This window comes from Gastrolobium bilobum, unplaced genomic scaffold (assembly GCF_033153095.1).
Source record: "Gastrolobium bilobum isolate Gb01-03AN ecotype WA unplaced genomic scaffold, APGP_CSIRO_Gbil_v1 utg11244, whole genome shotgun sequence".
NCBI classification, from domain to species: Eukaryota; Viridiplantae; Streptophyta; class Magnoliopsida; order Fabales; family Fabaceae; genus Gastrolobium; species Gastrolobium bilobum.
In genome coordinates, this window is record NW_026895558.1 from 75877 (window position 1) to 103639 (window position 27763).

Consider the following 27763-nt stretch of genomic DNA (forward strand, 5'->3'; position numbering starts at 1 on the left):
AAAGAAAAACCAAAAACCAAAATTGTTTCATCTTGTCAGAGAAAAATATAGAACTCGTTTTAGAATTTTTTATAATTTTCTAGTAGTATACTATTTTACAATGACCTCAAATTTCAGCTTCTAATATTGAAGAAATTTGCGGAACAATAAATTAAGAGAATATGATATATGTCATTTTTTTTTTTTTTTTGATAACAGATATGTGTCATTTTAATGTAGATAAATTTAAACAATATGAGTTCACAACATCTGGTCTTTTAAATGTCATCGAGAGAGGTATGATATAGAAATTTCGAGTTGCAATTTAAATTGACATAGTAATAACATACATTATCATTTATTTGTGTTTTATGAACTTGTAAAAATATGATTGGGTAATTTTTGAACTTATTTAGTGAACTTTGTTGAATTCATTTTAGATATGGATAATATAATTAAATATATATATATATATATATATATATATATATATATATATATATATATATATATATCCAACCAATAATCCACTTATCCTACCAATGATCCAACAATTCAATACCTCAACCCAATCGATCCGCGGGTCTAATAACACTGCATATTACACGCTATCAATGTCAACTTTGAATAGCTTTCGGCATTTATTGATCAAGGAATCCATTATCAACGTTGTTTTAATCAATTTGTCTAGATTCAGTGCTCTGGAAATTCTTTACAAAAGATTCAATGTATTATTGGTCATAGACAGGATATTCTATGTTTTAAAAAAAGAAAAAGAAATGGATGTATCAAAAAAAGAAAAAAAAAGAATGGATGTATCAAAAAAATAAAAAAAGAATAATAAAAAGAATGGAATGGATAGATTCTAATATTTCAAATGGGTTTGGGCAAGTTGGGTTTTATTCATGTCAACCAAGTTCAATTGCTAAAGATTGATGCAATTAATTCAAAAAGACTTCGGTTCAATTCTTGCTATCCACAATCTTCCTTTAGTCTTTGGAAATTATAAATAGCTTTTTTTGAATTGATTCATCGAAAATCCAACTAATCCAAAATCGAGTAATGCTCTCACGTCACTATTTTTTTCCATCGACCTTTAGTAAAGGGAAAAGGGTAAATTTGGAAATTACATCTGAATTCAGCTTTGGATGTGAATTAGCATTAAAGAGGATGCTATGATCTTTGCTTTTGATCTTCCCCTCAATAACTCAACCATATTGTTATTTAAGGTTTTACAAAACTGAGGATACTAAAATAACACAATTCCATAACGATCAGAAGTTTTTTCCCGTAAGTTGGCCGAGAGAAGATTGCAACAACATAGAGACTTCATCCCAACCATTTTGAGAAGGGTGAACATTGTCCCAAAAGAATGAAAGCTCTGGTTTCCCACACACACTATATTTCTTTTCTCCTTTGTCATCCACACTTCCACAAGAATATTTTAAACTGTCCCCATCGCAGCACTGTTTCAACGGATTCATCAGTGTTGAGTTTTCTGCATAACGGAGAAAAAAAGAGAGTTGTTATATATATAGACATTTTCTTTTAATAATGCAATCGGATTTTCATCGATATCTGCAACTATATTTAGTCATAGCTTCCCTTGTTTCCATTATTCTCTATATTCTGTTTTTTTTTTTTATAAGAAAAAGAAGGTATTGCTTGATAAGATCAACTAATTCCCTCTTATATAAGATGATTGGTAAATAAATGTAAATGCGTGGTTGCAAAGAGATTTTAAAATTAAACAAGATGGAGTTCAAAATAACAAATACTCGTATGCATATATATAGTTGAAATTTAGCATCAAAAAAGGAAAAAATTGACCCTTTCAATGGGCCTTAAAGGCTGACTGAATGAGTGGGCCTATGTGCCAGTCCATTACAAATGAAAATACCTCTGGAAAATAAATATTTGGCGCAGAATATACTTGCTACCAAGAAATTTTATCACCTTTGTAACCAACTTAATCACTGTTGATTTCCGTCAATCTAAATGTTATAATTTAGTGAAAATTAATAATTAATTAATAAATGCGATCCAATAATTTTCAATGAATTATAATCGTTAGATTGACGGAAATCAACGATGATTAAATTAATTGCTATACAAGTGATAAACTTTTTTGGTGGTAAGTATATCCTCTGCCTGAATATTTATATGCTTTCATTTTCAACAATTATAGCCATGAGAGCATAGTAAATAGTGAAAGCAGAAAGAGAACTTACCAGCGCGCTTCTTCTTCATTGTTGCAATTGTGGAGAGGAAAGAGTTGTAGAGGTCTAATGTTACGAAAACCGATTTTCCCATTTGGTGGTTGAGTTGAAGCACATTTTGGAGGAGCATTTGGTTGTGAGTTTGGGAGACTAAGTTTAAAATGTCAAGGCACGTCTCATGGAAAGATATCACAGTTAACGCAGGCAAACACCCAATAGGCTGTAATAACCCAACTGCTACTTTATTTATTCCCAAGCTGTGGATGCGTTTCAGATTTATAGATGTTTGCTCGATAAGGGATTCTGTGAAGGCTTTTATATGCTGCCACAAAGAATAAAGTATAAGTTATTGACATCTGTATTAATTTAAGTAAAATGTTAAATATATATAAATTAAAAGAAAATATTTAAAATTATAAGAAATACATATAATTATAGTTAATTCAATTTGAATTAAAATATAAAAGAAATAGGAACAGGTCCACTAGTAAGCATACTCTTAAAGGAATAGGGGGCTTTGACAAATTTCAAAAAGCAATAAAATCTTCAGTTTTTCTAAATTAGTCGGAATCAGGCAACAGAATTAGAGGAAAGATGTAAACATATTTAGTAACGTTAATAACTCACCGTAATGTCCTTTTTTTTAAGAACAAAAGTAGTGTAATCGTTGCCAGCAGCGTTCACAAGAGCAACTGAGGATGCAAGGTCGAGTTTGGTATAGACATTTTGTTGGATTAGCTTCTCAAATGAGTCGATTTGAACGGTCATGTTTGGTCCATCAACCAAAGTATCGAAAATTCCTGTCCCTCCATAAGCAAAGTTCATACCATATTCTACTTCTGAGGAATTCCTTAACGCATATGGTGTGGGGGATTCAACTTTCAAAAATGAAGCTGCATGTAACGCCATATCAGTTAAAATAAGTAATGACTAAATTAAATTAAATACAGAACAAAATGGTTAGCCTGTTCCCCCAGTTGCCACTCCTCATTTCCTCTATTGACCTTTTAAACGTCCAAGTCATTTGTTATACAATCTATACACAGAGAGAAGAAAGTACATAAATTTACAAATCAATATTTTATATAAAATAATATTTTATTTAACAAATCGTTATATTTATTAACTTAATTATTTGTGCTAAATCTTATAAAATTTTAATGCGTATAAAAATATAATTAAATATTTCCTAATTTATATATTCCAAAAGTGTATGTTACGTTAATTTAATATATATAATTAAAGTGTTTAATGTTTCTCATGTTGTAAGAGATAATTTTATCTCTTACACACATAAAAGTGTGTGAGGATCATATTTTGTCTTTCTCTCTTTTCTTCTTGCATGGTCCATATGGGCCCTATACATTATTATGTGTGTGTAGAAAATAAAATTATCTCCTATATACAAATGAAAGTGTGTGAATTTTATTTTCTTTTTTGCTTTCTTTTCCTTACATCAATAGAGGATGTAAATGGGCTGAGTCGGGTGAGACTTTGACTCAAATAAGCCAGGCATGTGTGAAAATATTTTAGGCCCAACCTGGTCTATTAGCCTGGTGTAATCAAATTATAAGTTTGGTTTGGTCTAAGCCCCGTTAACCTGTTTAAGTCTATTAGACATTTAAGAATTAAAAAAAATAATTAAAATAATATTACTTTATTATTCAATAATATTTAAATAATAATTTTATTTAAAAATAAATAATATAATACAGGCAAGTTAATTTGTAGGCTTATAGTCTTATAGGTAGAGGTGGCAAAGTGAGCGCCCTACCTCGCCATAAGCCCACCAAAAATTGGGCTGACCCGCCCCCCGCCTTTGAAGATAGGCTAAAAATTTCAGTCTCTCTGTCCCGTTTGGGCAGGCAAGCTGCCTGCCGACCCGATGATATTTTACACTAAAAAAAGCAAAAATTCAACCTTAGATGGCTGGCGGGCTTGGCAAGCGACAGGTTTGAAAAACTCAGCCTACCCAATTTGGCAGATGGGGTGGGTCGAGCTTGTTTTGCTACCTCTACTTAAAGGTTAGGTCTTGTAAATGAAAGCCTACGACTTGCTTTCTAAATAGGTTCTATTTAAAAGATTGAGTCTGTTTTATTTTACTAAATATAATAGGCCAAGCTTGATCTTATGTAAGCTGGGTCATATGTCCCTGATAGATCACTTGATCTATTTACACTCCAGCTCATATAAGTTTCGCATAATTTTATATGTATTAGAGTAATTTATACTCGAATAAATTGATTCCTTATACAAAAAATGACATATATATATATATATATATATATATATATATATATGTATGTATGGGTGTAGAGACATAAAATCGTGTCAGCTTTTTTTTTCAAAGTGGTGGGACCCACAACATTTTTGTGCCTGCAGGAGGAGAATCAATTACCATTATATATATATGTATAGGAATTAATGTTTCTTATGTTGTATGAGATAATTTTATCTTCTATACTTACATAAAAGTGAGTTAAGCCCATGCAGGGCCATATGAAGAGAAGAGAGAGAGAGAGAGAATAGGTTCAACACATTTTTATATGTGTATAGGAGATAAAATTATCTCCTATAATATGAAAAATACTAATCCTATATATTACAAGTATGAGATTTTATTTTAAAAAGGAAATATGTTTGTTATGTTGCTTGAAATAATTTTATATCATGTACACAAAAAATGAGAGTTTCTTCTTAATGGATCTCATTTTTATTTTTATTTTATTTTTGTGTTGCATGAGATATAGAAACATATTTCCCATGTTATAAAGGTAATTTTAAGCCAACAAAGGTGGACACAGTTGGCTAAGGGTTTGGTCCATACCTCTCAAGGACGTGGGTTTAAACTCCGCTGGCCGATGTGAGGACTTTGTTGGTGGGTGATATGTAATCCCTCTCATAAATCTTCAAAGAGGTTGGAGGGTCTTCCCTGACCCTAGTGAGATACCGGTGTCTAACCCCACTTAAACTTTTTTGATATTCAAAAAAAGAAGAAGGTAATTTTAAAGTTAGAAAAGATAGGAAAATATAAATTATCATGACTAGTGTGTCATTTTCGCAAGAGATCTCTCGGTGGTGAAATTGCGAGAGCCTATGAAGGACCAATACGTAGAAAATTATTTTCCTAACATACCGAACACATGTTCGATATCGATACATTGGGGACACAGATATTGCCTCGTATTTGATGGGTCAACAAAATTCGATATGGTCAACATATGAGGAACCTTGATCGTTATGATTATGTTCTTGTCTTTATACGTTTGAGAAAGAGACAGGAAAGAAGAGAATACAGGTTACTGTGCGTGTGAGAGAAGGAGGAAGCAGTATGACGGTGGGCAAATGAGGAGGCGAAGGGAAAGGAAAGTTAGGTTTTTTACTTCATATTAATATAATCTGATTAAGGATCTTTCTTTAAGAATAAATTGGGTTTTAGCTAACAAAATTGGACTTGGACTAACATAATTCATATATTAATGGGGAAAATAAGTGTTATGTAATAAGAAAAAATTTTAGTTTGCTACAGACACTTCGAAATTCGTGTTATGTTTTGTTTTATTTTGTTAAAAATTAATGGTGGGCTCTACTAATTTCTGTATGACCTTGTTAATTTTGTGTGACATGACGTACTTAAAACCCTATATTAATAGAATTTTATGAGTATAATGTTGTAGGATATAAGAAAATTTTTCTACTCTCACAATAAAGAAGAGAGAGAGTGAAATGATGTAAGAGAAAAAAAAACATGTGGACCCCACCTCTTAATTGTGTGTGTAGAAAAGTTTTATTAAATTATGTAACATGATACTAATAAAACTCATATTAATATAGATTAAATTTAGATTCAAATTTTTTTTTATCTAATTATAAATAAGAAATATAAAGAATAAAAATAATATAAATAATTATATTAAAAATATTATTTAATACTAAAACATGTCATCAAAATAATAATATTTTTAAATAACATATTAACATACGTGTATGGAACATATTAAAAATGTCGTGTAGGACTATGCTTCGTAGATGAGAGCTAGTGCCCCTACCCTTACAGTGGCGGCTTCACCTTCATCAGGGGAATTCAGAGTGAACAGTCTCTGTCTCCTCAGATCCGCGAGAATCTCGACAGCGACAAAGCATTCTGTTTCACGAATCACCACTCACCAGCGAGACGAGCGTCGACGATGACACATTGACCACTGAAAACGAGAACTAGGATGTTCTGGGTTTTCTATATAATTTTTATTTAGATGGACCAATTCTTTTAACCTATTAATTTGGGTGGTGTGGTGACTGGTGGGGTTGGAATTGAATTAGTCAATTTCTTCGACTCACTAAACAAATTAGATTAGATTAAATTAAATTAACTCATTTGATCTCAACCAATAACAAACGAATCTTTGTTAATCCGTTAAGATTCCTTTACTCGCTCGCTAGTCACAAAAAGAGAGAAAGAGGAGAAAGTTACCAACGTAATCGGTGAGGACACGACCATCGGAGAACCTTCCAGCAGGTTTACCAGGAAATGTGATTCCACTCGGTGGCTTATACGATCCTCCCTTGACGAAATTTCCTGTGTCAACATACGAATCCCCAAACACAAACAGTTTCACAGAGTTGTTGCTCTTATTATATACCCCATATGACTTCTTTGCCCCTTCCACTTCTGTTATAATAATAAATTAATAATCATTAATTCATCAACCAATACAATGCAAAACCAATTAAATTAAATAAAAGCCATTTAATTTGATTGTGATTTGTGAGTGAATGTGTACAGTGTACCTGTTATTGTTAAAACGAAGAAGAGGAGAAGAATCAAAGGGAGAAGATTGACTACGGTTGGCGTTTGTTTCACCATTGATGTTTCAGTAGCAGATTGAGATTGGTGATGTCAGAGTTTTATGTCCGAATGTAGAAGCAACCTTTTCTTTATATATGTTGGGCTGGCTGAAACACAGGGACTGCTAAGTATAAATAGTGTGGACAGGTAACACAGTTCATCCCAGTGTTGACATGTCACATTCATGTGGGACTAACACATCTAACACCAACCACATTATGCCAACTCAATGTTTTTTCGGTGCCAAAAAACGACAATGGCCCATCTAGTCTATCCATCTACGTCCACGTCACAGCGAAAGATCATTGATGGCCATTTAATGTGAGTTTATTTTATTCTCTATTGTGGAATATGTACTATTTTTAGTTATAACAAAAAAAATTATATATTATCATATCTCATATTAGTTATAATTTAATATTCGATATGATAATATCTTAAATAATTAATATGATATAGGAATAAGATCCAAGAGTTTCTCATTTTATAGAACTTAAATATTTGTTATAAAAATTACAATTAATAAATACTATACAACTCATCGAAGCTATCAATTTTTTTTTAAAAAAGAAAGTCACTATAGCAACTTTCAAAGAGGCAATTGTTATCGTACCCTAAAATTTAAAGATACTTGTTGTTTGTCATTTTAAATGATATAAGTTATGTTATTTTAAAAGAGATAAACACAAGAAATGAAAATCATGGAGAGAAAGTGAGTGGTTTTTTTTTTAATTTAAATTTTAAATAATTTTTTTCTTGTTTCTATCTTTCTCTTAAATTGATATAACTTTATGTAATTTAAAATCACAAATACTTTTTCCATCATTAATTACATTCAAACAATAAATATTTGAAATTGACCGCCAAAAACGAAATATTTGAAATTTAAAAATATTAATTGACAACTAATAAATATTTAATACTTCTCATCAACATAATAATACCGTAAGAAAATACAAATAATCGAATATTTCTCTTGCTTAATGTTATAATAAGATAACTGTGTTTTCTAAGAGATCAGGTAAGTCAAATGTGTTTATTAAATCGAATCAATATGTGGCCCAACAGTAGCGGATCCGGAAGTTTTTATAATGGCGGATAAAAATTAAAGATTAAAGTTATAAGTATTATTTTAATTAATAGGGGGTGATTAATTATTACAAGTACTCTAGTCAGAGGAACAAACTATTATAATTAATAATTTATTATTATTGAAAATTATTATTTAGTATATAAATATCACTCCTATTTATAATGGCGGATAAAAATTAAAGATTAAAATTATAAGTATTATTTTAATAGGAGTGATTAATTATTACAAGTATTCTAACCAGAGGAACTAACTATTAGAATTAATAATTAATAATTATTGAAAATTATTATTTAATATATAAATATCACTCCTATTTATAATGGCGGATAAAAATTAAAAATTAAAATTAGAAGTATTATTTTAATTAATAGGAGTGATTAATTATTACAAGTACTCTAGTTAGAGGCAGTGTTTTAAAACTCACCCCGCCTCTCGGATTGACCCAGGTCAATCCAGACCCCTCCCCTCTGAGGGTTGGGATCACAAGTTGGACCATATATGCACATCAACTCCCAAAATTCAGCCGAATTTCAGTGACTCCCGGGTCAAAGGGGTCACTGCATGTTTTTTTTTTTAAATACATACATGTTCCAATTTTTTGTTAATTTATGCATACATTAATGTTTTATTCTCTTTTAGACAAATATATGTTTATATTTGTTGATGTTGAATATTGGAAAAAATAAGAATCAATTGAAGCACCAAAATTATGACCCAATTAATTTGGAAACAATGGATGATCATTCTACTAGTTGAGTTTTTGAAGCGTCACCACCATTATTAATCAATGAAGAGGCAAGATCTTTGAGGAATAATACCATCGAATCAATTATAGATAATATTGGTATGTTTCTTTATGATTATAATTCTATTGTTTAATTTGATGATTTGATCACGTTATATTAATTATTAACTTGCATATAATATGTTATTGTAGATGAATTGAATTTAGACGAGGATGATGTAGATGATGAACCTCATATGGCCATTGTACCCCAAAATAAAAGCAATATTCTTCAAGGTTTGGATGGCAATGGTGGAGAAGGACAAGGAGAGCCGAAATTTGATGATGTTACTTTTTATTAACTTCATTAGAATATGAGTTTTGTACTTTTGTATCTTGATACTTTAATTAGGTTATGTAAAATTGACTTGTGGTTGTAATTGGTAAATTACAGTGTTTTAAAACCCGGCCGGGTCGACCCGAGACTCGGTGACCCGGTGGGTTCCCCGGTCCGAGCGGGTAGTTGGACCGGTTATGCAGTCAGCCCGGATTGGACCGGTTGACCCGGCCGAAACCCGGTGACTCGGCGACCCGGTTGACTCGGGTTAAACCGGTTTTTCCTTCTTCTTTTTTTGGTAAAATTTTTTGTTGTTGATAAGAACTCTTGAATTAAATCATATTCATATTTTATGATGAATATGATTAAAAGTAAGGTGAAAATAATAAGGTATTTTAGATTAGTGTAGTTCGTTTATGTAATTTAGTTGCATCTTATAATGATCTCATGAAGTTAAGTGGTGATAAACACTGATGGTCTCATGATCTCATCTCAACGGTGGACACTTTTTTCTTATAGTGTATATTTCATGCATACTATTTGTTATCATAATTTAATTTATCCGTATCATGTCAAGCACAAAAAGTGCATTTAACTTATATTGTATGGTTTAATCCAATATTAGGATACAGTCTAGAGCTAGAAGCTTAGAAGTATATAATATTTGCTATCATTGAAAACCAATTTATTTCTTGAAGCTCATTGATAGTTTTTTTATATGATTTTTTATTAATATAAGTAATATTTTTATATTTTTAATATGTGAACAGTAAAACCGGTTGAACCCGGTTGAACCAGTGACCCAATGACCCAGTACCTCGATCGGTTCGATTACCGGTCCGAGTTTTAAAACACTGGTAAATTATGTTAAGTATATTTTGAATCTTTGGTGATTTATTTTTTAATATTTTCATATATATATATATATATATATATATATATTTAATATACAAAACTGGGTCAGCGTAGTAACCTCATGACCCTCCGGTTGAACCCGTGACCCGGTGACTCCTGACTTCGGTCGGGTCGATGGTCGGGTCGGGTTTTTAGACACCGGTTAGAGGAACTAACTGTTAGTATTAATAATTTATTATTATTGAAAATTATTATTTAATATATATAATAATAATAAATATCAAAATTTAGAAAGAGACAAAACCAAAAGCTCGCCTCTCCCTTGAATCCTCCGTTGTAGCCCAACACATGAACTTTTTTCTTGTGATGGGAATGACTTTGGTTCATCTAGGGAAAGTAAGAATAAAGAATATATATCAATAAAATTTGGCAGACTTGGTAGGTGATTGTGTTTCTTAAATATGTTGAGAGGGGGTTCGATACCTAATTGTATATATAGAAAATGTTTTGTTAATAGAGACAAAATTTACTTTAGTAATCTCTGATTTACATCTTGGAATGATTAATTTTGACTATCGATCAAGGGATACTTTAAAGAAACTAAAAAAAGAATAAAATATATATACGAGACAAAGTTGGCCCATAAGCAATTTATTGAAATTCTTCATATTGCGTGTCACGAGCAATTTGTTTCAAACGAATAATAAATGCAGATTACTTAGTGGAGTAGATTTGGCAGTACTCCGTTCCACATACATATGCAAACAAAATAGACTCCACAAGTCCACATACACCTATTCTAATTCTATGCTGCTTACTTTCGTCAAGCCAGAGTTTTTGCTCACATCGGAAATTTTTGAAACATGCATTTAATGTTAAGGTATTCATAGCACCAAAAATATTTTTATCTAAGGAGTGCTTTTTTTTTTTTATACAAATAGTCACACTGAAATTTGAATTTATAATCTCGTACAAACTATTTAAATCCCTCATAACTAGGTTAATCATAATGGCTTTTTATGGAGCAATTTTACATAAACATAGAGAATTACAACGGTTTAAGAAACTAAATCCTCTTTATGAGTAGTCCATTTAATGTTCTTATTACAATAATTTATGGAAATTAATTGTTGTGTACTTTTGTTTCCTTATGTGCTAATTGGTAGATTTTGCACAATAATCTCCAATAATACATAATTATTTTTAGGGGTTTAATTTTTTCATGTTGCATGAGAATTCAATTCTCATGTTGTGACTCAACTAGTTGTGGGCCCCACATTTATTTAAAAAAGAAAAAGAAAAGAAAAGCTTTCCACGCAAATCGAAGAGTCACAACATGATAAATAAAAGAAAAGCTTTGTGTCATTGGTTGGATTAAATTTATTAATTAATTAATAATTCATAATAAAACTCAATAAATTCCAATCATTGATTGACAAAAATCAACAGTTAGAATATAAAATGACACAAAATTAAATTCTTTAAAAGGACAATATTTTTCCCTTATTTTATTTATCTTCCATCCAAACAAATTTCTATAGAGAAAAACAGTGTATGGTTCGTGTGAAGATATATTATTATATTCACAAATGTCCATCATTATTATTGGAGCGTGAAAATGATAAATTTAGAATAAAAGTGTTCAAAATTTACTTGTAAGGGATAAAGTCTTATATTGGTTCAAAATATGATAACATACGTGGAAGAATTTATAATGCTTTTTTATTACCATTAACCGTTGATTTTCACGAGATGATGACAAGCATGAACTTTCTTTTTTCTCCAATTTTCAAACCACACATGACAATGTGTTATGTGTGTCAAGCATTAGAGCTACACAATCCATCTCTAAAACTAACTTTGAAATATGAAGACGCGTACCACCACTAAATTTATGAAATTGTTTAAATTTTATTAATTTTTCTTTACCGATTTATCAATTATTCGATTAATCCCTCTCGAAAGTTTTCCTTTTTAATTTTTAATACAATTACACACTTAGAACTCAAACCCAAAAGGCCAAAACCATTAATGAAACTAAAATAATTCTTTTTGAATTAATTCAAGTGCTTACTTTTCGTACATAAGCAAATAATCATAGTCAGGCGAAATCCCAATTTTTAGCCTTCTCCACTGCCACTCATCAAAGCGCACAATTTTGAACTCTACAAACTCCTCATGAAGAGAGGCATTGATCCGTGCTCGAAATCTCTCCAAAAATTCATAAGTTACTACAAAACAAGATCCTTCTCCTAAACCACTGTTTTATGTTCTAAACATGTACTTTAGAAAAGAGTAACCTTGTACGTGAAGGTATTTCTTTTTATTTTATTTTTTTACAACTTTAATTATTTCCTTTCTCTTGTTCATAAATTTATTTCGTAATCTTATTATTCTTTTCTTTCAAGTATTATTATTATAATATTATTTCAAATACTGGAGGCATTTCATGTCACACAATCAATTCATGATCACTGCATTCCACATATATATCCTCTCAAGGTGTAACAAAAAGCAATGAAGAATTTAAGTCTGCTTGCATTCATCAATGTATAGTTAATTACATGAATACATTTATTTGTTTTTTCACACACTTTAATATTTAAAGTAAGAAAGATAAAAAAAAAAACATATAACAACCCTTGACAGAAAATAAAATTATAGGCAACCTAACATGCATTAACACATACAGATGCTTGCCACCTTATTTAGTTGGGGAATGATCCGTTTACAAACTTTTTTTTACAAATTATACTAAGTATGGCCGGTCATATACTCTTGATTGAAGTATGACCGGTCATACTTAATGTAATTTGTAAGAGTTTATAAACAAAAAATTTGTAAATACAACCTTCTAGTGTACTATTTAGTTACTTAAATTAACAGGAACAACTCGAAGGGGTGTGGCCTTTTGTAAGGTAATTCCAAATTTTTCTTCCATGTCCATATCTTCTGGTTTCATGCCATCTTCAAGCTTCCAATCAAATGAGTTGATTAGTGAACCCAACATCAAGAGCAACATTCTAATAGCTAACATCATGCCAGGGCATATTCTTCTCCCAGCACCAAATGGTGCAAGCTCAAAATTATGACCTTTGATATCAATCTCTGACTCTAGGAACCTCTCTGGTGAGAACAAAGTTGAATTCTTCCATAAGGTTGGATCCCTAGCAATTGTCCACACATTAACTAGTACTTGTGCATCCTTTGGGATAGTGAAGCCACTTATGTCCACATCTTTTGCAGCTTTTCTAGGGAGTAAAAGAGGAACAGGAGGGTGCAAGCGAAAAGTCTCTTTTATGATTGCTTGCAAGTAAGGGAGTCTAGAAATATCTGATTCTTCAACTGGTTTACCTTTGCCTATCATTTCTTCAAGCTCTTTTTTCGCCTTTGACATGATCTCTGGGTTGAGTACTAATTCAGTCATTGCCCATTCAAGTGTTGAAGTTGTTGTATCAGTTCCCGCAACAAACAGATCCTGTAAATCATAATTCCAAAGTGAGTTAATTACATATAGCAGTGAAAATAACCAAAACCACTTTCCATTAAACCGCGGCCAATGAGAGTAAATGAGAGTAAGGACGAAGGCTCAGCAGCCTTATCCTTACATATTTGAAAGGAAATTGTTTCCGAATTCGAACTTGTGACTTTTCAATCACGAAGGATCAGTTTTACCACTATAGCACAGCAGTGATAATAACAAAATAAAAAATTTCATAGTACTCCATGAAATAAGAAGGGAGAGGAGGATACGTACATGTGCCAAATGTTCAATCATTGTTTTGTCCATCATCTCATTCTCTTTAGAAATGTTTAACAGGGCATCTAACATGTCATTGTGTGTGTCAGAGCCTGAGCTTTCCCTCAGCTTCAACCGTTGCCTAATTAAGTTGTCAAAGATGTCCAAAACCTCAGCAACATTCTTTGTTTGTTTTCTTTTAACACCCTGCGGGTCAATCTTCTTCAGCACAGGGAAAAAATCTGCTATGTTTGGTGATCCAACAAGTTTTGTGATGTTTGTCACCAAGTCCTTGAACTCTCCTGCTGTACCTGCAGACCGAACCAAATCCACAGAGAAAATGGTGTTTGATAACAAATTAATAGTGGTCTTGAATGCTTCTCTTCCAATATCTACTGCTTCACCAATTTGGCTGCTTTTTTGAACATCACCGAGGAGTTGTTGCACTTTCTTGCGTCTCACGTCTTGGCTTGCATCAAGAGTCTTGTGTGCAAATAGTTGACCGTTGCATATTTTCCTCAAGTCTCTCCAAAGAGGAGAAACGGGTATGAAGGCAAGGCTATAGTGTTCGTGGTTGAGAACTGACACAGATTGGGGAATGGTTCTGTTTGACAAGAATTGATCATGTGTTAGGAGCACTTCTCTGGCCATCTCAGCTGAGGAAATGACTACAGTGGTTATTTTACCTAGCTTGAGACTCATCACAGGACCATGAATCTCTGCAAGCTTGGCCAAAGACTGGTGTGGCATTTGCCCAAGTTCAAGGAGGTTTCCAATGATTGGAAGGCGTGAAGGCCCTGGTGGAAGCTTTGGTTTTGGTTTTCTTGTTCTAGCAAGAGCATGAATGGTTGCACATGTCAACAGGAGGAGTAATGCACATGTTACAAAATCCATCTTGGAACTTGGAAGTGATATTGGTAACAAATGGGGAGGGAAATTAAGGAGAGGATATAATTGGACTAGTAGTTGTTGTTGTTGTTGCATGGGGATACTTGGGAGCTCATCTTATATACACGTCTAATTGAACAAGACAAAATAAAATAATGCGAATTGTTATTCTATAGTCAAAATGCCATGTGGTAGAATGGTGATATCACATCAGCTTGATGGTTTTTTCCAATTTGTGAACTTTGAAAAGAAAGCCGTGTGGAGTATTATATTGTGTTTAGAATTATTAAAATATAGAGTTCATTTGTTTGATTAAATTTGATTTTAAAAAGTGATTTTTTTATTCATTTGAATTGATTCAGAAATTGAGTTTCATGCACGTTCGGAATGCCTTGAAAATGAGTTGAGCGGATATTTTAACATTCCTATTTTCTATATTTCTCTTGGTATTTATCAGGGACAGTAGATATGTGATAGGAGTTTGTTCTCCCAATTCCTATTTTCTATATTTCTTTTGGTCTAATAGGACCTCCCTACTAGATTTGGGAAGAAAAAAAAGAAAAAGAAAAGGATTATAAAATCAAGTCAAATTTTATTTTCTCCAGAAAAAAAAAAAATTGTGTATACTCATCATCATATAAATATAAATTGAGCCATTCAAAACCCAGACCTATTCAGATTAGCTAAAGAATCCGTGTAAGCATCTGTTATGGGATATTACTTAACGCATCTTTGGACCGAACGCGTGATTAATTGATTGCAAAATCCATTATCCTTATCCCCTTATTAGAATTATATTGCATGACAAAAGCTAAATGGGTTTTGCAACTGTTTGAAAACAATTAAAGCCATTAAAATAATAAAACAGAAAAAGCTATTCAATTCACAGGGATTCGTTTGACAATGAATAGAGTAATCCCGAGTATTTGACATAATTTTGGTGAATATCAATCGTTGACAAACTTGGGATGAAGATCCAAATACCAAGTCTTGTTACCTGGTCAAAACCCAAAATGGTGCTTAGAAATTGAGCATTGTGCATGTGACCTTTATGGCAATGTTGAAAGATTCAATGCACATGACTAGATGACCGAGTCTTGTTATCAGGACTTGACGAACCAAAAGATATAGACTCGTTTCTTAGAAATGCACCCTCTGACCTCAACATGAAAGTGGGGTGGAGACTTGGTCTCGTGCATTTGATGTGAAAGGATAGTGTGTAACACCATCTTCGTGAATCAAACTGAGGGGTTGTTCTAGTGGTCTCGAGTTAGAGTTCTTGACGGCCGTCTTAAAAATTTAATAGGGAGAATTTTAATGCTTTAGTGGTTCTGCTCGGCTCGAAACAGAACCAAACTAATCGGGTAATTGATCATCTGATAAAAAAAAAGTTGTGTACGATGGCAAAACACGTTATTGACTAATGATTTCTATCAACTTGGATCTATTCGGCTTCACAATAACTTTGCTTTGTGGATTTTCCAGTACTAGCCATACACAGCAGCTCAACACAATAAACAAAAATGAATTTGTTGATTTCTTAGTTCCGAGAAAATTGAGGTTCTGTTTTCAATTAATACTAGCCAATGACTAACTGAGGTTTAGTTTCATATATAGTAATATAATTATACTACTTAGTTTTCAGCCTGTCTTCCTCTTCAAAGTTCCATCCTAAGTTAAGATTCTGAAAGCAAATTAGCAGTTAAAATATTAGTTATTCCTAGCTAGTTAGTTAAGATGTTGAAAATTAAAACCAAAGGTCAAACAAAGTACTAGTACTAAAAGTTGCTTGTCTGCTTTTCTGTTAAGTAGTTGGTGTCTTTGCAATATAGATGGGTCCACTAAGTATAGTTTGAAGAGCATAAACTCATGGGACATGACTAGTATTTGGGCATGGTCAATGCTACTATATTTCACGGAGTTGGGAATGTTTCCTAAAATGTTTATAACCTTGCAACCAATATATATCTAGGAGCACATATGACATGACCCTCTGTTGGGAAATGGAATGAGGGAGCCCAAAACCCTTTGCAAAGGGTACATCCACCAATGGGCCAAATGACAAACCATAATAAGTGGGCCGACACCACATCTTAACCCAAAACCTTAAGGCTACAGGTTTATGGGTCTTTCACACTTATATGGTCATCACTCGGTCTATGTCTAGTCTATGTGGTACTTCTTTACAACTCATACTTGATTATTTTCAACATCCTCCCTCAAGTGTGAGACCCAATATCATTCTTACTCTAAGGTCAACTTCTGCGGAAGTCTTTTTTTCTCTTCAAATATTAGGGTCACACTAGCCTTCTGCAGAGGCCTTCCAAACACACTTGGCCCAGCCCAGATCATTGGCTCTGATACCACTGTTGGAGAAAAATTAAGATGCAGAAATATAACTCACAATGTTTGAAGAGGGAATACAAATTTCATAAACTGACTCAAACTTAATATAAACCAGAAACTAAAACTGAAAAACATAACATTAAGAGACACATTACACCCAAATAAACTCTAACTTAATGACTCATTATACTACCCAAAACTGACTCATTATGATACCGTTAAGACTCATCAAACAACTTTAGTGCAGCACATGGCCGTTACATCAAACTTAAAAGACCATTGAATTTTCTAACGGACAAAAAACAAAGAGACTCTAACATTCAATCCCTTAAACTGATGTTCTTGAAAAATTCAGTTTACTCCAAATCCTTTGACTTTCTCCATGGAACATATGCCAAGTAATCCCCTGAGCTTTTGAAACGCAACATATTTGAGAGGCTTTGTAAACAAATCAGCAACTTGATCCTCACTTCTACAAAAAATAAGATCAATTATACCAGCTTTGTAAGATCCCTTAAGAAATGATACTTCACATCTATATGCTTGCTTCTCCCATGTAAAATTGGATTCTTTGACAATTTAATTGCAGAATTATTGTCACAATAAATTAAAGTTGCTCCTTCTTGCTTGAAGTGAAGTTCTTCAAGAATTCTCCTTAGCCAAATGGCTTGGCATGCACAAGCTGTAGCAGCGACAAATTCAGCTTCTGTGCTTGACAAAGTGACAATTGGTTGCTTCTTCGATGCCCAAGAAATAGCACCTGTACCAATAATAAAAACATAACCTGATGTGCTCTTCCTGTCATCTTGATCTCCTGCATAATCACTGTCAGTAAATCCCACTAAATCAGATTTTACACCCTTCTTGTAAAATATCCCGAAAGTTCTTGTTCCTTGCAAGTAGCGAAGGATTCTCTTGGCAGCCAACAAATGTATTTCTGTAGGATTTTCCATATACCTGCTAATTAAACTCACAGAATACATTATGTCTGGTCTTGTTGCAGTGAGATACATCAAACTTCCCACAATTTGTTTGTAGAAGGTGCTGTCAACCTTCTTTCCTCTATGATCTTTATGTAACTTCAAGCCACATTCAACTGGAGTGTGCACAGGATTACAATCCTTCATCTGAAACCTGTCTAGAATATCTTCCACATATTTATTTTGAGAAATAAAAATTCCATCACTTGATTGTGCTACACTTATGCCAAGAAAGTAATGCATCATACCAAGATCAGTCATTTCAAACTCATTCATCATAGACTTTTTAAATTCTTCAAACATAACATCACAATTTCCAGTGAATATAAGATCATCTACATATAAGCAAACAATAAGCATTTTTCCTTCATCACCAATCTTAACAAAGAGTGTATGTTCATAAGGACACTTTATAAAACCAGCCTTAAGAAAATAAGACTCAATGCGACTATACCAAGCTCGAGGGGCTTGTTTTAGTCCATAAAGTGCCTTTTTCAATTTGTAAACTTTATGCTCATTTCCAACTTTCTCATAACCAGGGGGTTGTTCAATAAATATTTGTTCCTCTAAGTACCCATGCAAGAATGCTGATTTGACATCTAGCTGGTAAATAGGCCAAGAATTTTGTGCAGCCAATGCAACCACCAACCTGATTGTATCATGTCTCGCAACAGGAGAAAAAACTTCTGTATAATCAATCTCATATTGTTGCTTGTACCCCTTGACAACCAAGCGTGCTTTGTGCTTGTCAATTTCACCATTTTCCTTTAACTTTGTTTTAAACACCCACTTCACACCAATGATTTTGTGTCCATTTGGAAGATCAGTTAACTCCCAAGTATCATTCCTCTCAATTGCATCAATTTCAGCATCCATAACTCTGATACCAAATGTAACAGCCCCAAACCATGTAGCATGATATTGTCCGCTTTGCCCCGCGCACAAGCACCGTCGAGCTCACAGTTTTGTTTCTTGGGACACCCCACAAAAGGCCTCACACTAGAAAAGGTATCCACACCCTTATAAGGCATGCTTCGTTCCTCTCTCCAACCGATGTGGGACATTACATCCTCCCTCACTGGGAATACAGCGTCCCCGCTGTACACACCGGTCCAGGGCCAGGCTCTGATACCAATGTTGGGAAATGGAATGAGGGAGCCCAAAACCCTTTGCAAATGGTACATCCACCAATGGGCCAAATGACAAACCATAATAAGTGGGCCGACACCACATCTTAACCCAAAACCTTAAGGCTGCAGGTTTATGGGTCTTTCACACTTATATGGTCATCACTTGGTCTATGTCTAGTCTATGTGGTACTTCTTTACAACTCATACTTGATTATTTTCAACATCCTCCCTCAAGTGTGAGACCCAATATCATTCTTACTCTAAGGTCAACTTCTGCGGAAGTCTTTTTTTCTCTTCAAATATTAGGGTCACACTAGCCTTCTGCAGAGGCCTTCCAAACACACTTGGCCCAGCCCAGATCATTGGCTCTGATACCACTGTTGGGAAATGGAATGAGGGAGCCCAAAACCCTTTGCAAATGGTACATCCACCAATGGGCCAAATGACAAACCATAATAAGTGGGCCGACACCACATCTTAACCCAAAACCTTAAGGCTGCAGGTTTATGGGTCTTTCACACTTATATGGTCATCACTTGGTCTATGTCTAGTCTATGTGGTACTTCTTTACAACTCATACTTGATTATTTTCAACACCCTCATCAATAATTTTAACCAACACTTCTGATTTGGATGGTCATGACTGGCCAACACTGATTCACTAACTGCTATCTTAAAAACCAGTTTTTCAGACATAATGTAGATGGTAGTATAGGATTAAGAACGAGAGTGTCTTTCTTAATGTTCATTTCATTTTTAACTAAACCCAAAATCGCAACAATACTGTATTTCTCTGTACCTTAGTTCTCAGCAGTAACTAAACCAAAAAACACAAATCAACGTCAAGAGACTATTATAAGATTAGATTCAGCTACTGAGAAAAGCAATTAAAATTTTAAAAGGGGTTAGAGAATAATATAAACCATTAAAAAGGCTTTTACCCAACACCTTAAAATTTTGGGTTGAAGTGGTTCTTTACATGATATCAGAGTCTTCAGTGATCACAAGATCACGAGTTCAATCTTCACCCCCCCCCCCACTTGTGGAATTAAATAAGCATAAGGTAAACCAAAAATTGGGCCTATGCAATAATTCTCACTTCAAGCCCAAAGGGCTCTTGCGTGAGGGGATGTGTTAGAGAATAATATAAACCATTAAAAAGACCCTCACCTAACACTTTAAGATTTTGAGTTGAGGTGGTTCTTTACATGGTATCAAAGCTTCACTGAACACAAGGTCACGAGTTCGATCCTCACCGCCCCCTCACCTAACACCTTAAGGTTTTGGGTTGAAGTGGTTCTTTACAAAAGGCAAGGAAAGAAATGAATGAAAACGTAGGTTTTCTCAAGATTCCTCTATATTGGTGAAGTCATTAGAGCCTCAACATCCTATTTATCAACTTTGATGGAAAAACTCTATACGAATGCAATAAGAAAAAATCAAGCCCAGTGTTAAGCATTGTGTCCTTAAGACAATTTTGTCCGCTCCATACAAGATTTGTAGACAATTGTCTCCTAGAATAGAACGAATTACCTCTATTCTTATAGCAGCACTTCCACATAGAATAGACTCGTCGAACCCAACCTATGCGTGACCAATTGCACTAGAGTAAAAAAATACAAATGTAAAGAATACACAAATACCAATCGGGAAAAAACTCGTGTCTTAAAATTATAATCCCTATTTATATATAAAACACGCAATATAACAATTTAAATAACACCCATTCAAGGATGAAACAACATATTTGTTTAACGACGAAACAATACATCTTTTCAAATCAAACTTATTCATAAAAAATAAGAAAGAGATTATAATTACAACATATTTTCTCTTACAACCACTTTTTTACCATTTAGATCAAAATCAAATTAACGAATATAAAATAATATCAAGTAAGAGCTGTTAATTTGATTTTGATTAAATGGTAGAAAAAGTAGTTGTAAGAGGTTATAAGTATAACCTCCCTTTAAAAATAATTAATTTTAAAAAACTAATTCCAACAAAAACAACCCATGTGTGATGTAATTTTAAAAAAAAAAATTATTGAAATAATGCAATTTCAAAATTTATTATCAAAGTAAAGCAATAAGTCCCGATGGTGTGGGCATAGGATCGGTTCAGCACGAGGGAGGTGCAAGACTTACTAGATCAGTTCCGCACAGTATCGATTCCACACACTCCTTTAACAAACTTTGAGATTTTTTTTAATCAAGTTGATTTATTATATGGCATCATAAAATATTCAATAAAATATATAGCATCATATTCCATACCACCGTATTCCATTTCGCCCCTTATTATAAATTCAAACAAAGCATAATCTAACCAACATCATGCTTTACTATTATGTTTAAAAAAAAAAAATTAAGAGATTTACGTCCGCACTTGCGGACAGAGGTGCCCAAGCACATCCGCCATTGCTATAGATCAAAGGCCTTGTTCATGCCCATTGGAGCAAAAACTAAAGTTTTTAAAGACAACCTAAAATTGAAACATTGCCATAAAGTTCAAATAGGGAATGCCAAGACATCTTTCAACATATACTAAAAAATAAATAACCTCCTAGTTGAGATTGAAATTAACATATAAGTATATAATATAAAACCAAATGGATAATGTTTGAAGAAGGTTAAGTTAAAAGACAACAAACTGAAAACATTATAATTATCTTTGCATCTGTATTGACTAAAATTGTGGGGATGAAGCTAATATTCCGAACATATGTAGCATATAATTGCTAAAGCTATCTCTGAAGTTTGTAACACAATTCAAAACAAGTCCGGGTATAATTGAAACTATAAACTTTGGCTTGATGAATACGAACGACAGAGAAAAATATATGTTTTCCTCATATTTCTGTCTTATTGCTCTTTACCTAAGTACATTAAAATATACTTACAACACCAACAAAAAAGTACATTAAAATATTGAGATATAGTGGTGGCCATTGATACTTGTTAGGACTATGTATAATAAGAGAATGCAATCATGCCTTTTCTATGCAGAAGAAGACTTTACTCATTGAATTTTGTCAGTAGCATTAACGAATCTCTGCCTTTTCTAAGTGGAAGCAAGCTTCAACTACTAGCAGGAGCGTTAAAGAATAATCTGTCTTTCTTTTATAGACCCAACTTTACTTATCTTTTAATCCTTATTTTTTAGCTCCTTCCATATATTCCAAATGAATCACCAAATATTCTCTTCCAACAATGGGAATTAAGCTTTACTATTCTCATGTAAGCAATATTGAAATTTTGTCCAGATGGCTAAATGTTAGCTAAAGCCTCATTCCTTATTCAGAATATATGTTACAACTTCAACTGCCATTTTCTTTATAAACACCTATCTCAAGTTCTCAACCAATATTATGTTAAAATTTCAACTTGACTCTTTAATGTATAAGAACCCAGATCTCGAACTTCACCCATCTTTTCAGTTCATTAACACGAGGCCTGATTCCTGTAGAGGCTACAATCTTGCTAGTCAACTGCAGCATGCTTAGTCTCACACATCAATAGAAATCCTAGCCAACATGAGGTTTATATTTTCACTGCCCAGAGGAGCATTAGTAATAACTACCTAAAACATATCTGGAGAATATGATTGCATAGTTCGATACCTGGTTGCATACTGAAGACAAATCTGAAATCAAAATGGAGGCATTGGGGAAGGATATGCCATGAAGTAACAGAGAAGCAACTTATTCAGGTATGTTACAAATGCCCTCCATAATATCCCTCAGCCAAGTCTACTTGAACGAAGTATGCATTGCATTTAGCTCCCATATCTGAAAGTAATGAAAAGTTGCTATTATAACAACACTGGCATGAGTGAGCACCGGAAACAGAATGCATGGTGAACAGATGCACTGCAGATACGCTATATCTACAGCCAAGGAAATGCAGCATTTTCTGCAGTTTTCACCTGTGTCGTAAGGAGTCTGGAAAATAGACAATTATTCTACTGTCAAGAGAGCTCTCTTTGATAAATGACGAAAAAATGGAAAAAGAATTATGATGTTTGATGACAAGCTACAGATAAGAGATATTGAAAGCAAAAGAAGTGTCTTTCAATAAGTACATGAATTAGTGAATCATGTAAATAGAGATGATTGGAAAGTTTATAAAATGTGTATAATTAGAGATAAATCAGTGAATTCTATAATTCAGTTTAAGATATAGATAAAGTAATTTTTTTATTTGAATTATGCATAAAACTTAGTGAACTATTGAAATTATAGGGCTTTGATAGGGGAGGAGGAAAAGAAGGAAAGGAGGCTCTGAATAATATGAAATTGGATTCATTTGATGTGATGTAAAATACAAATAACTAATGCCTATGTATGCTAATAATTGGATTAAGTACTTGTGTCGTACTACTAATACAAGTCCAAGCCCACTAAAATAATAAGACTCTTTACCCTAATCAAATAAGGAAACAGATTGGAAAAGAAAATGAAATTAGGAGACAACTCCAAAGTTTGAGAACTAGTTGGTCCTGAAATATTTGCATGCTATTTTGATATTTTGTAGATATTCCAACATGAACAAGAGTCAAGTTTACACTGTCATGCCTAGTAATCAAAAAGTTCACCCATGTAAAGACTGTAGAACACAATCTTTTTAAGGGAACTGAATTCCTACTGTAGGGTTGGTAATAATCAATACCTTACAGACACAAACTTTGTTCTCTTGTCAAGCTGATGATCTGGCACGACCCCTGTTGTATCTTGGTGGGCTAGTCTTGGCAACATCTACCACTATCATCCAGCCATTGATAATCTGCAAGCAGAATAAAACCATCAAATACCGCCTAGCCTCTTTCTTTTCAAAATTATTCAACCCATGTTCTTTTTCTTTCTCTAGGACAATCGCGAAGCAGAACTGATGCAAAGCAAAATTACATTTTTCAAGCGGGAACAAAAGAAGAATCTACCTTGCCATTCATCTCTTTCAGTGCTGCACTTGCAGCCTCCTCTGTGGTGTATTCAACAAATGCATAACCCTTGGACCTTTTTGAAATTTTGTCCATAATAACTTTAACTGTCAAGCATAACCATTTATAAGTAAAAACTGGGACGAATTTGCTTCTGTCTTGAGACACTAAATATTGATGAACAAAGAAATAAGATACGAAGGTTCTACCTTCAACAAGCTCACCAAAGCCTTCAAATGCTGCACGTAAGGTTTTCTCAGATGTATAAAATGACAGCCCTGTTCAAGAGAAAAATAATTGTCAAGTAGTATAACAATGATTGATTTCTTCATAGAAATAATTGAAAAAAACTGGTTTTCTTTGACTACTTTTCCTTGTACCATGTCATAGTATTTTGAAAAGGAAGATACCTGCCAAATTACACGTATAACTTTTAGTTAAGTAGCCACCATACCACCATATGAACAGCCAGACGAACAGAGGATAAAACATGGTGTTATACCTGGAATCAATGTCAGGAGCATACCTGTTATAAAAAGTTTCTTTGTTTCCACAGAAGCTTCCTGACTTGCTTCAGAAGAGTTTGGAATTTTCAAACTATTTTCTAAGTTACTACCTGAACATATATAGTTAGTAGAAAATCAGAGAGAGAATTGCCCTGTAATAAGCGTAGGAGAATACAAAACCATGATTGTAATTGAACATCAGTGGAAATCAGATCCTCATTGAAAGAAAACTAGAATTTATCAATCATAACCTGAATTTAAGTTTTATGCCAATTTTTAACTCAGTGAGTTACCTAAGCATGCATGAAACCCGTCGATCTTATCATACATAAAACTGATCTACACCAATTTGAATTTTACATGTTATTTATCTCCCAAAAAAAAGGAAACTATTTTAAAGTATACAGACTCATCTACCCGTATGACCGGAAAGGTCACATGTTTGAGTTTAGAAAACAACTTATAAAAATGCAGGGGTAAGGATGCATACAATCAACGCTTACCATTACCCACGTAAAGTTGGAGAGCCTTGTGTATCAGGATTTGTCCTGATAGACTCATCTACCCTATGATACAATGCAGATAAAACATCTAATCTTTCCCATGCATTTATTGACAGAAAACATTTCAATACAAAAAACAACCAAGCTACATCCCACTAGGTAAGATCGGTCAAAATGACCTTTCCATATTTACCCAAAAAACCAACACAGAGACTAATGCTGATAAATTGCGATCTCTTTTCCCTCTAGATTCAATTAACTACATACATCCCCAGAATCAAATAAAACTATGATGGGTGGCCACCTATTACTAAAGTTTATACTAGGGGGTTAGGAAGGGATTAGGAGATAAGCAGGAGGGTACAGTGGGAAGTAACCCACTTGGGGGTGAACTGCACATGTAACTAACTGTCTATGTGATGCTGGAGAATGTAGGAATGCACGAGGTGCAAGGGTAGCATCTCTTGGGAGATGTAAACAATGAAGCAGAGTCACTCAGAGTGAGTTATGTTGTATATTTTGTAAAAGAGAGAATCTAGGTGGAAGCAGGACCCTCTAAGAGTCTGTTGAACTCTGTTTTTATTATTGTAATATAAATTTTCTCCTTCTGAATCAGTTTCTATCAAACTACCAGTGTCAATGGATTCAAAAATCACAACAAATGTAAAGAGTTCACCAATGAAATATAATATAAAAGGCCATTGTTCAAAAAATGCCAAATATTATCCAACAAACAAGGACCATAATCACACATACTCTGAGGATTTTTAGCGAGGCAAAATTATAATATTAGAAAGATGTTTCTAAGGGAAAAAGATTGTGGGGGAATTAATGAAATGGAAAACCTTCATAATCCTTATTTTCAGACTCAAAATTGCTATCTGGGTGAACTGATAAGACACCAGGTACACCTGCATCACAACAAGAGTTTCATTTAATGGGTAATTTATACATTGACACTGAGGTCAAGGTTCTACAAGGCTAACCAGCCAGCTCTTGTGCACAATCCTCATCAAGTTCACAACAAAACCCGAAGTTGTTTTTCCAGGAAACATGATATATACACATTTGTGCATCCTTCTCACTGCAAACATTATTGCCATGTAGTTTTAGGGAAATGAGAAATCTGATAAAGAAAGCGAAAGAAGTAGAGTTCATTGTCCTTACTTTCCCATGACTTTGGTCAAAATTTGAGCATAGTAATCGACAATCTGAGCCTTGGTAACCACCCCAACCCCAGGTTTATCCATTCTAACAAGCCAATATTTTGAATTTCCAGCAGGGAATAACATATTGCTTCTAGTTTGTGATCTTGACGGGTGGCCTGCCTGGTCACTTGATAAACTATAGTCCTTTTTCAAAGAGTTGATATCCGGATCAGGCCTAACCAATAAGACCCCAGGTAAACCTAGCAAATTGTATGCATAAGAATCAAATTCATTTAAAAAAAATAATATCAATGGCAACTTCAAACGTATATGTTTTCAGCAACTGAATATTATATTGGACAAAAACAAATGTGAAATTGTGAACAAATTATCTTATTCCGAACATCATCACATCATCAAGGAATTGGGTTAATCAGACAAGAAGATAAACAACAACTTACTGGCCAGCTGGGATGATATTTCTTCATCAATGTCACAACAAAAACCGTAGTGTGTATCCCAGGAAGCATCATATATACACATTTGAGCATCTTTCTCACTGTTGCAACCAAATTTATAGTATTTTTAAGCTAAACAAGAGACACACACAGAGAGAGAGAGAGAGAGAGAGAGTGAGAGTATGAAATAGGGGCAAAAGTAAACTCAATAGAAAAGTACCTGCCCAGAACTGTCTGTAGAGTCTTGACATAATAATCAATGACTTGTGGCTTGGAATTGACCCCATGAGGAGGGCTGTCCATGAGCACCATCCAATGGTGTTTCTGTGTTGTGGAAGTTGTGAAGGAAGGGTATGTTGTTGCTGCTTTCCTAGTAAACGACCAATTACATGAAATCGAAGAAGAAGAAAGATTGGAATGGTTCCTTTTGTTGGGTACTCTAGTGTTTATTGGAAGTTCCTGAATTTGGGTTCTCTTTGGTTTCATAAAGGAAAAGACTTGACATTTAGACACGGACACAACTTCCATGTTTGTGTCACAATCCTATGGTTTCACGGGAAAGTGAAACAAAGCTCAGTGATGAGAACAGTTATCTAATTCCAAACCTGCTCAGTGCTCAACTTGTAAACAAGGCTTCAGAGTTGAGAACCTTTTTTTCCTTCAAAACCCAATGCCTATGAGAAATATCTCCACTTCTATTATATACACACTCGCCATTTAACATTTTTACATTATTTAATAATTTAATATAAATTGATTTTTTATCTATCAACCGTTAAATTATAATTATATATTTTTAATCATTTATATCAAATATTATAAAAATTAAATAACAATAATAAAAATAATTAAACTATTATTATTTTCATATATTTCAAAAACAATATTGATTTAATGTAATATTTTATAAAAGGGAGGTTATATTTACAACTTCTTTTTGATTATAACATTCACAACTAAATCTTAATTGTTGATTTTCATCAATTTAACGGTTATAATTTATTGAATTATATTTATTAATTAATTATTAATTTCTAATAAATCATAATCGTCAAATTGACAAAAATCAATGCT

General features: G+C 33.4%; 3 protein-coding genes across 7 annotated transcripts; all 3 read right to left on the bottom strand.

Annotated features, from left to right (window-relative positions):
- Positions 1 to 1253: 1253 nt before the first annotated feature.
- On the bottom strand, positions 1254 to 7062 carry LOC133316566 (GDSL esterase/lipase At5g03610-like). The gene is made up of 5 exons (XM_061518330.1): positions 6987 to 7062; positions 6670 to 6867; positions 2826 to 3091; positions 2211 to 2520; positions 1254 to 1477 (listed from the first exon to the last, which is right to left on the bottom strand). The coding sequence occupies exons 1-5, from the start codon at positions 7060 to 7062 to the stop codon at positions 1254 to 1256; spliced, it is 1074 nt and encodes a 357-aa protein (XP_061374314.1).
- A 5857-nt stretch (positions 7063 to 12919) lies between these two features.
- Positions 12920 to 14686, bottom strand: LOC133316556 (geraniol 8-hydroxylase-like). The gene is made up of 2 exons (XM_061518320.1): positions 13811 to 14686; positions 12920 to 13531 (listed from the first exon to the last, which is right to left on the bottom strand). Exons 1-2 carry the CDS (start codon positions 14684 to 14686, stop codon positions 12920 to 12922), a joined length of 1488 nt encoding a protein of 495 aa, XP_061374304.1.
- Positions 14687 to 22271: 7585 nt separating this feature from the next.
- On the bottom strand, positions 22272 to 27340 carry LOC133316527 (organelle RRM domain-containing protein 1, chloroplastic-like). 5 transcript variants are annotated; one of them, XR_009752224.1, is made up of 11 exons: positions 26910 to 27340; positions 26693 to 26790; positions 26251 to 26491; positions 26070 to 26167; positions 25929 to 25994; positions 24577 to 24690; positions 24284 to 24352; positions 24075 to 24181; positions 23807 to 23920; positions 22759 to 22926; positions 22272 to 22662 (listed from the first exon to the last, which is right to left on the bottom strand). XR_009752224.1 is itself a non-coding variant. In XM_061518295.1 (11 exons), the coding sequence occupies exons 1-9, from the start codon at positions 27215 to 27217 to the stop codon at positions 23834 to 23836; spliced, it is 1188 nt and encodes a 395-aa protein (XP_061374279.1). In that variant the 5' UTR covers positions 27218 to 27340; the 3' UTR covers positions 22272 to 22926; positions 23064 to 23079; positions 23807 to 23833. The 5 variants fall into 5 exon arrangements, 3 of the variants coding, with proteins under 3 accessions (XP_061374279.1, XP_061374283.1, XP_061374267.1); XR_009752222.1 differs by having other exon boundaries at positions 22272 to 22689; XM_061518295.1 differs by adding an exon at positions 23064 to 23079 and having other exon boundaries at positions 22272 to 22926.
- Between the last annotated feature and the right edge of the window lie 423 nt (positions 27341 to 27763).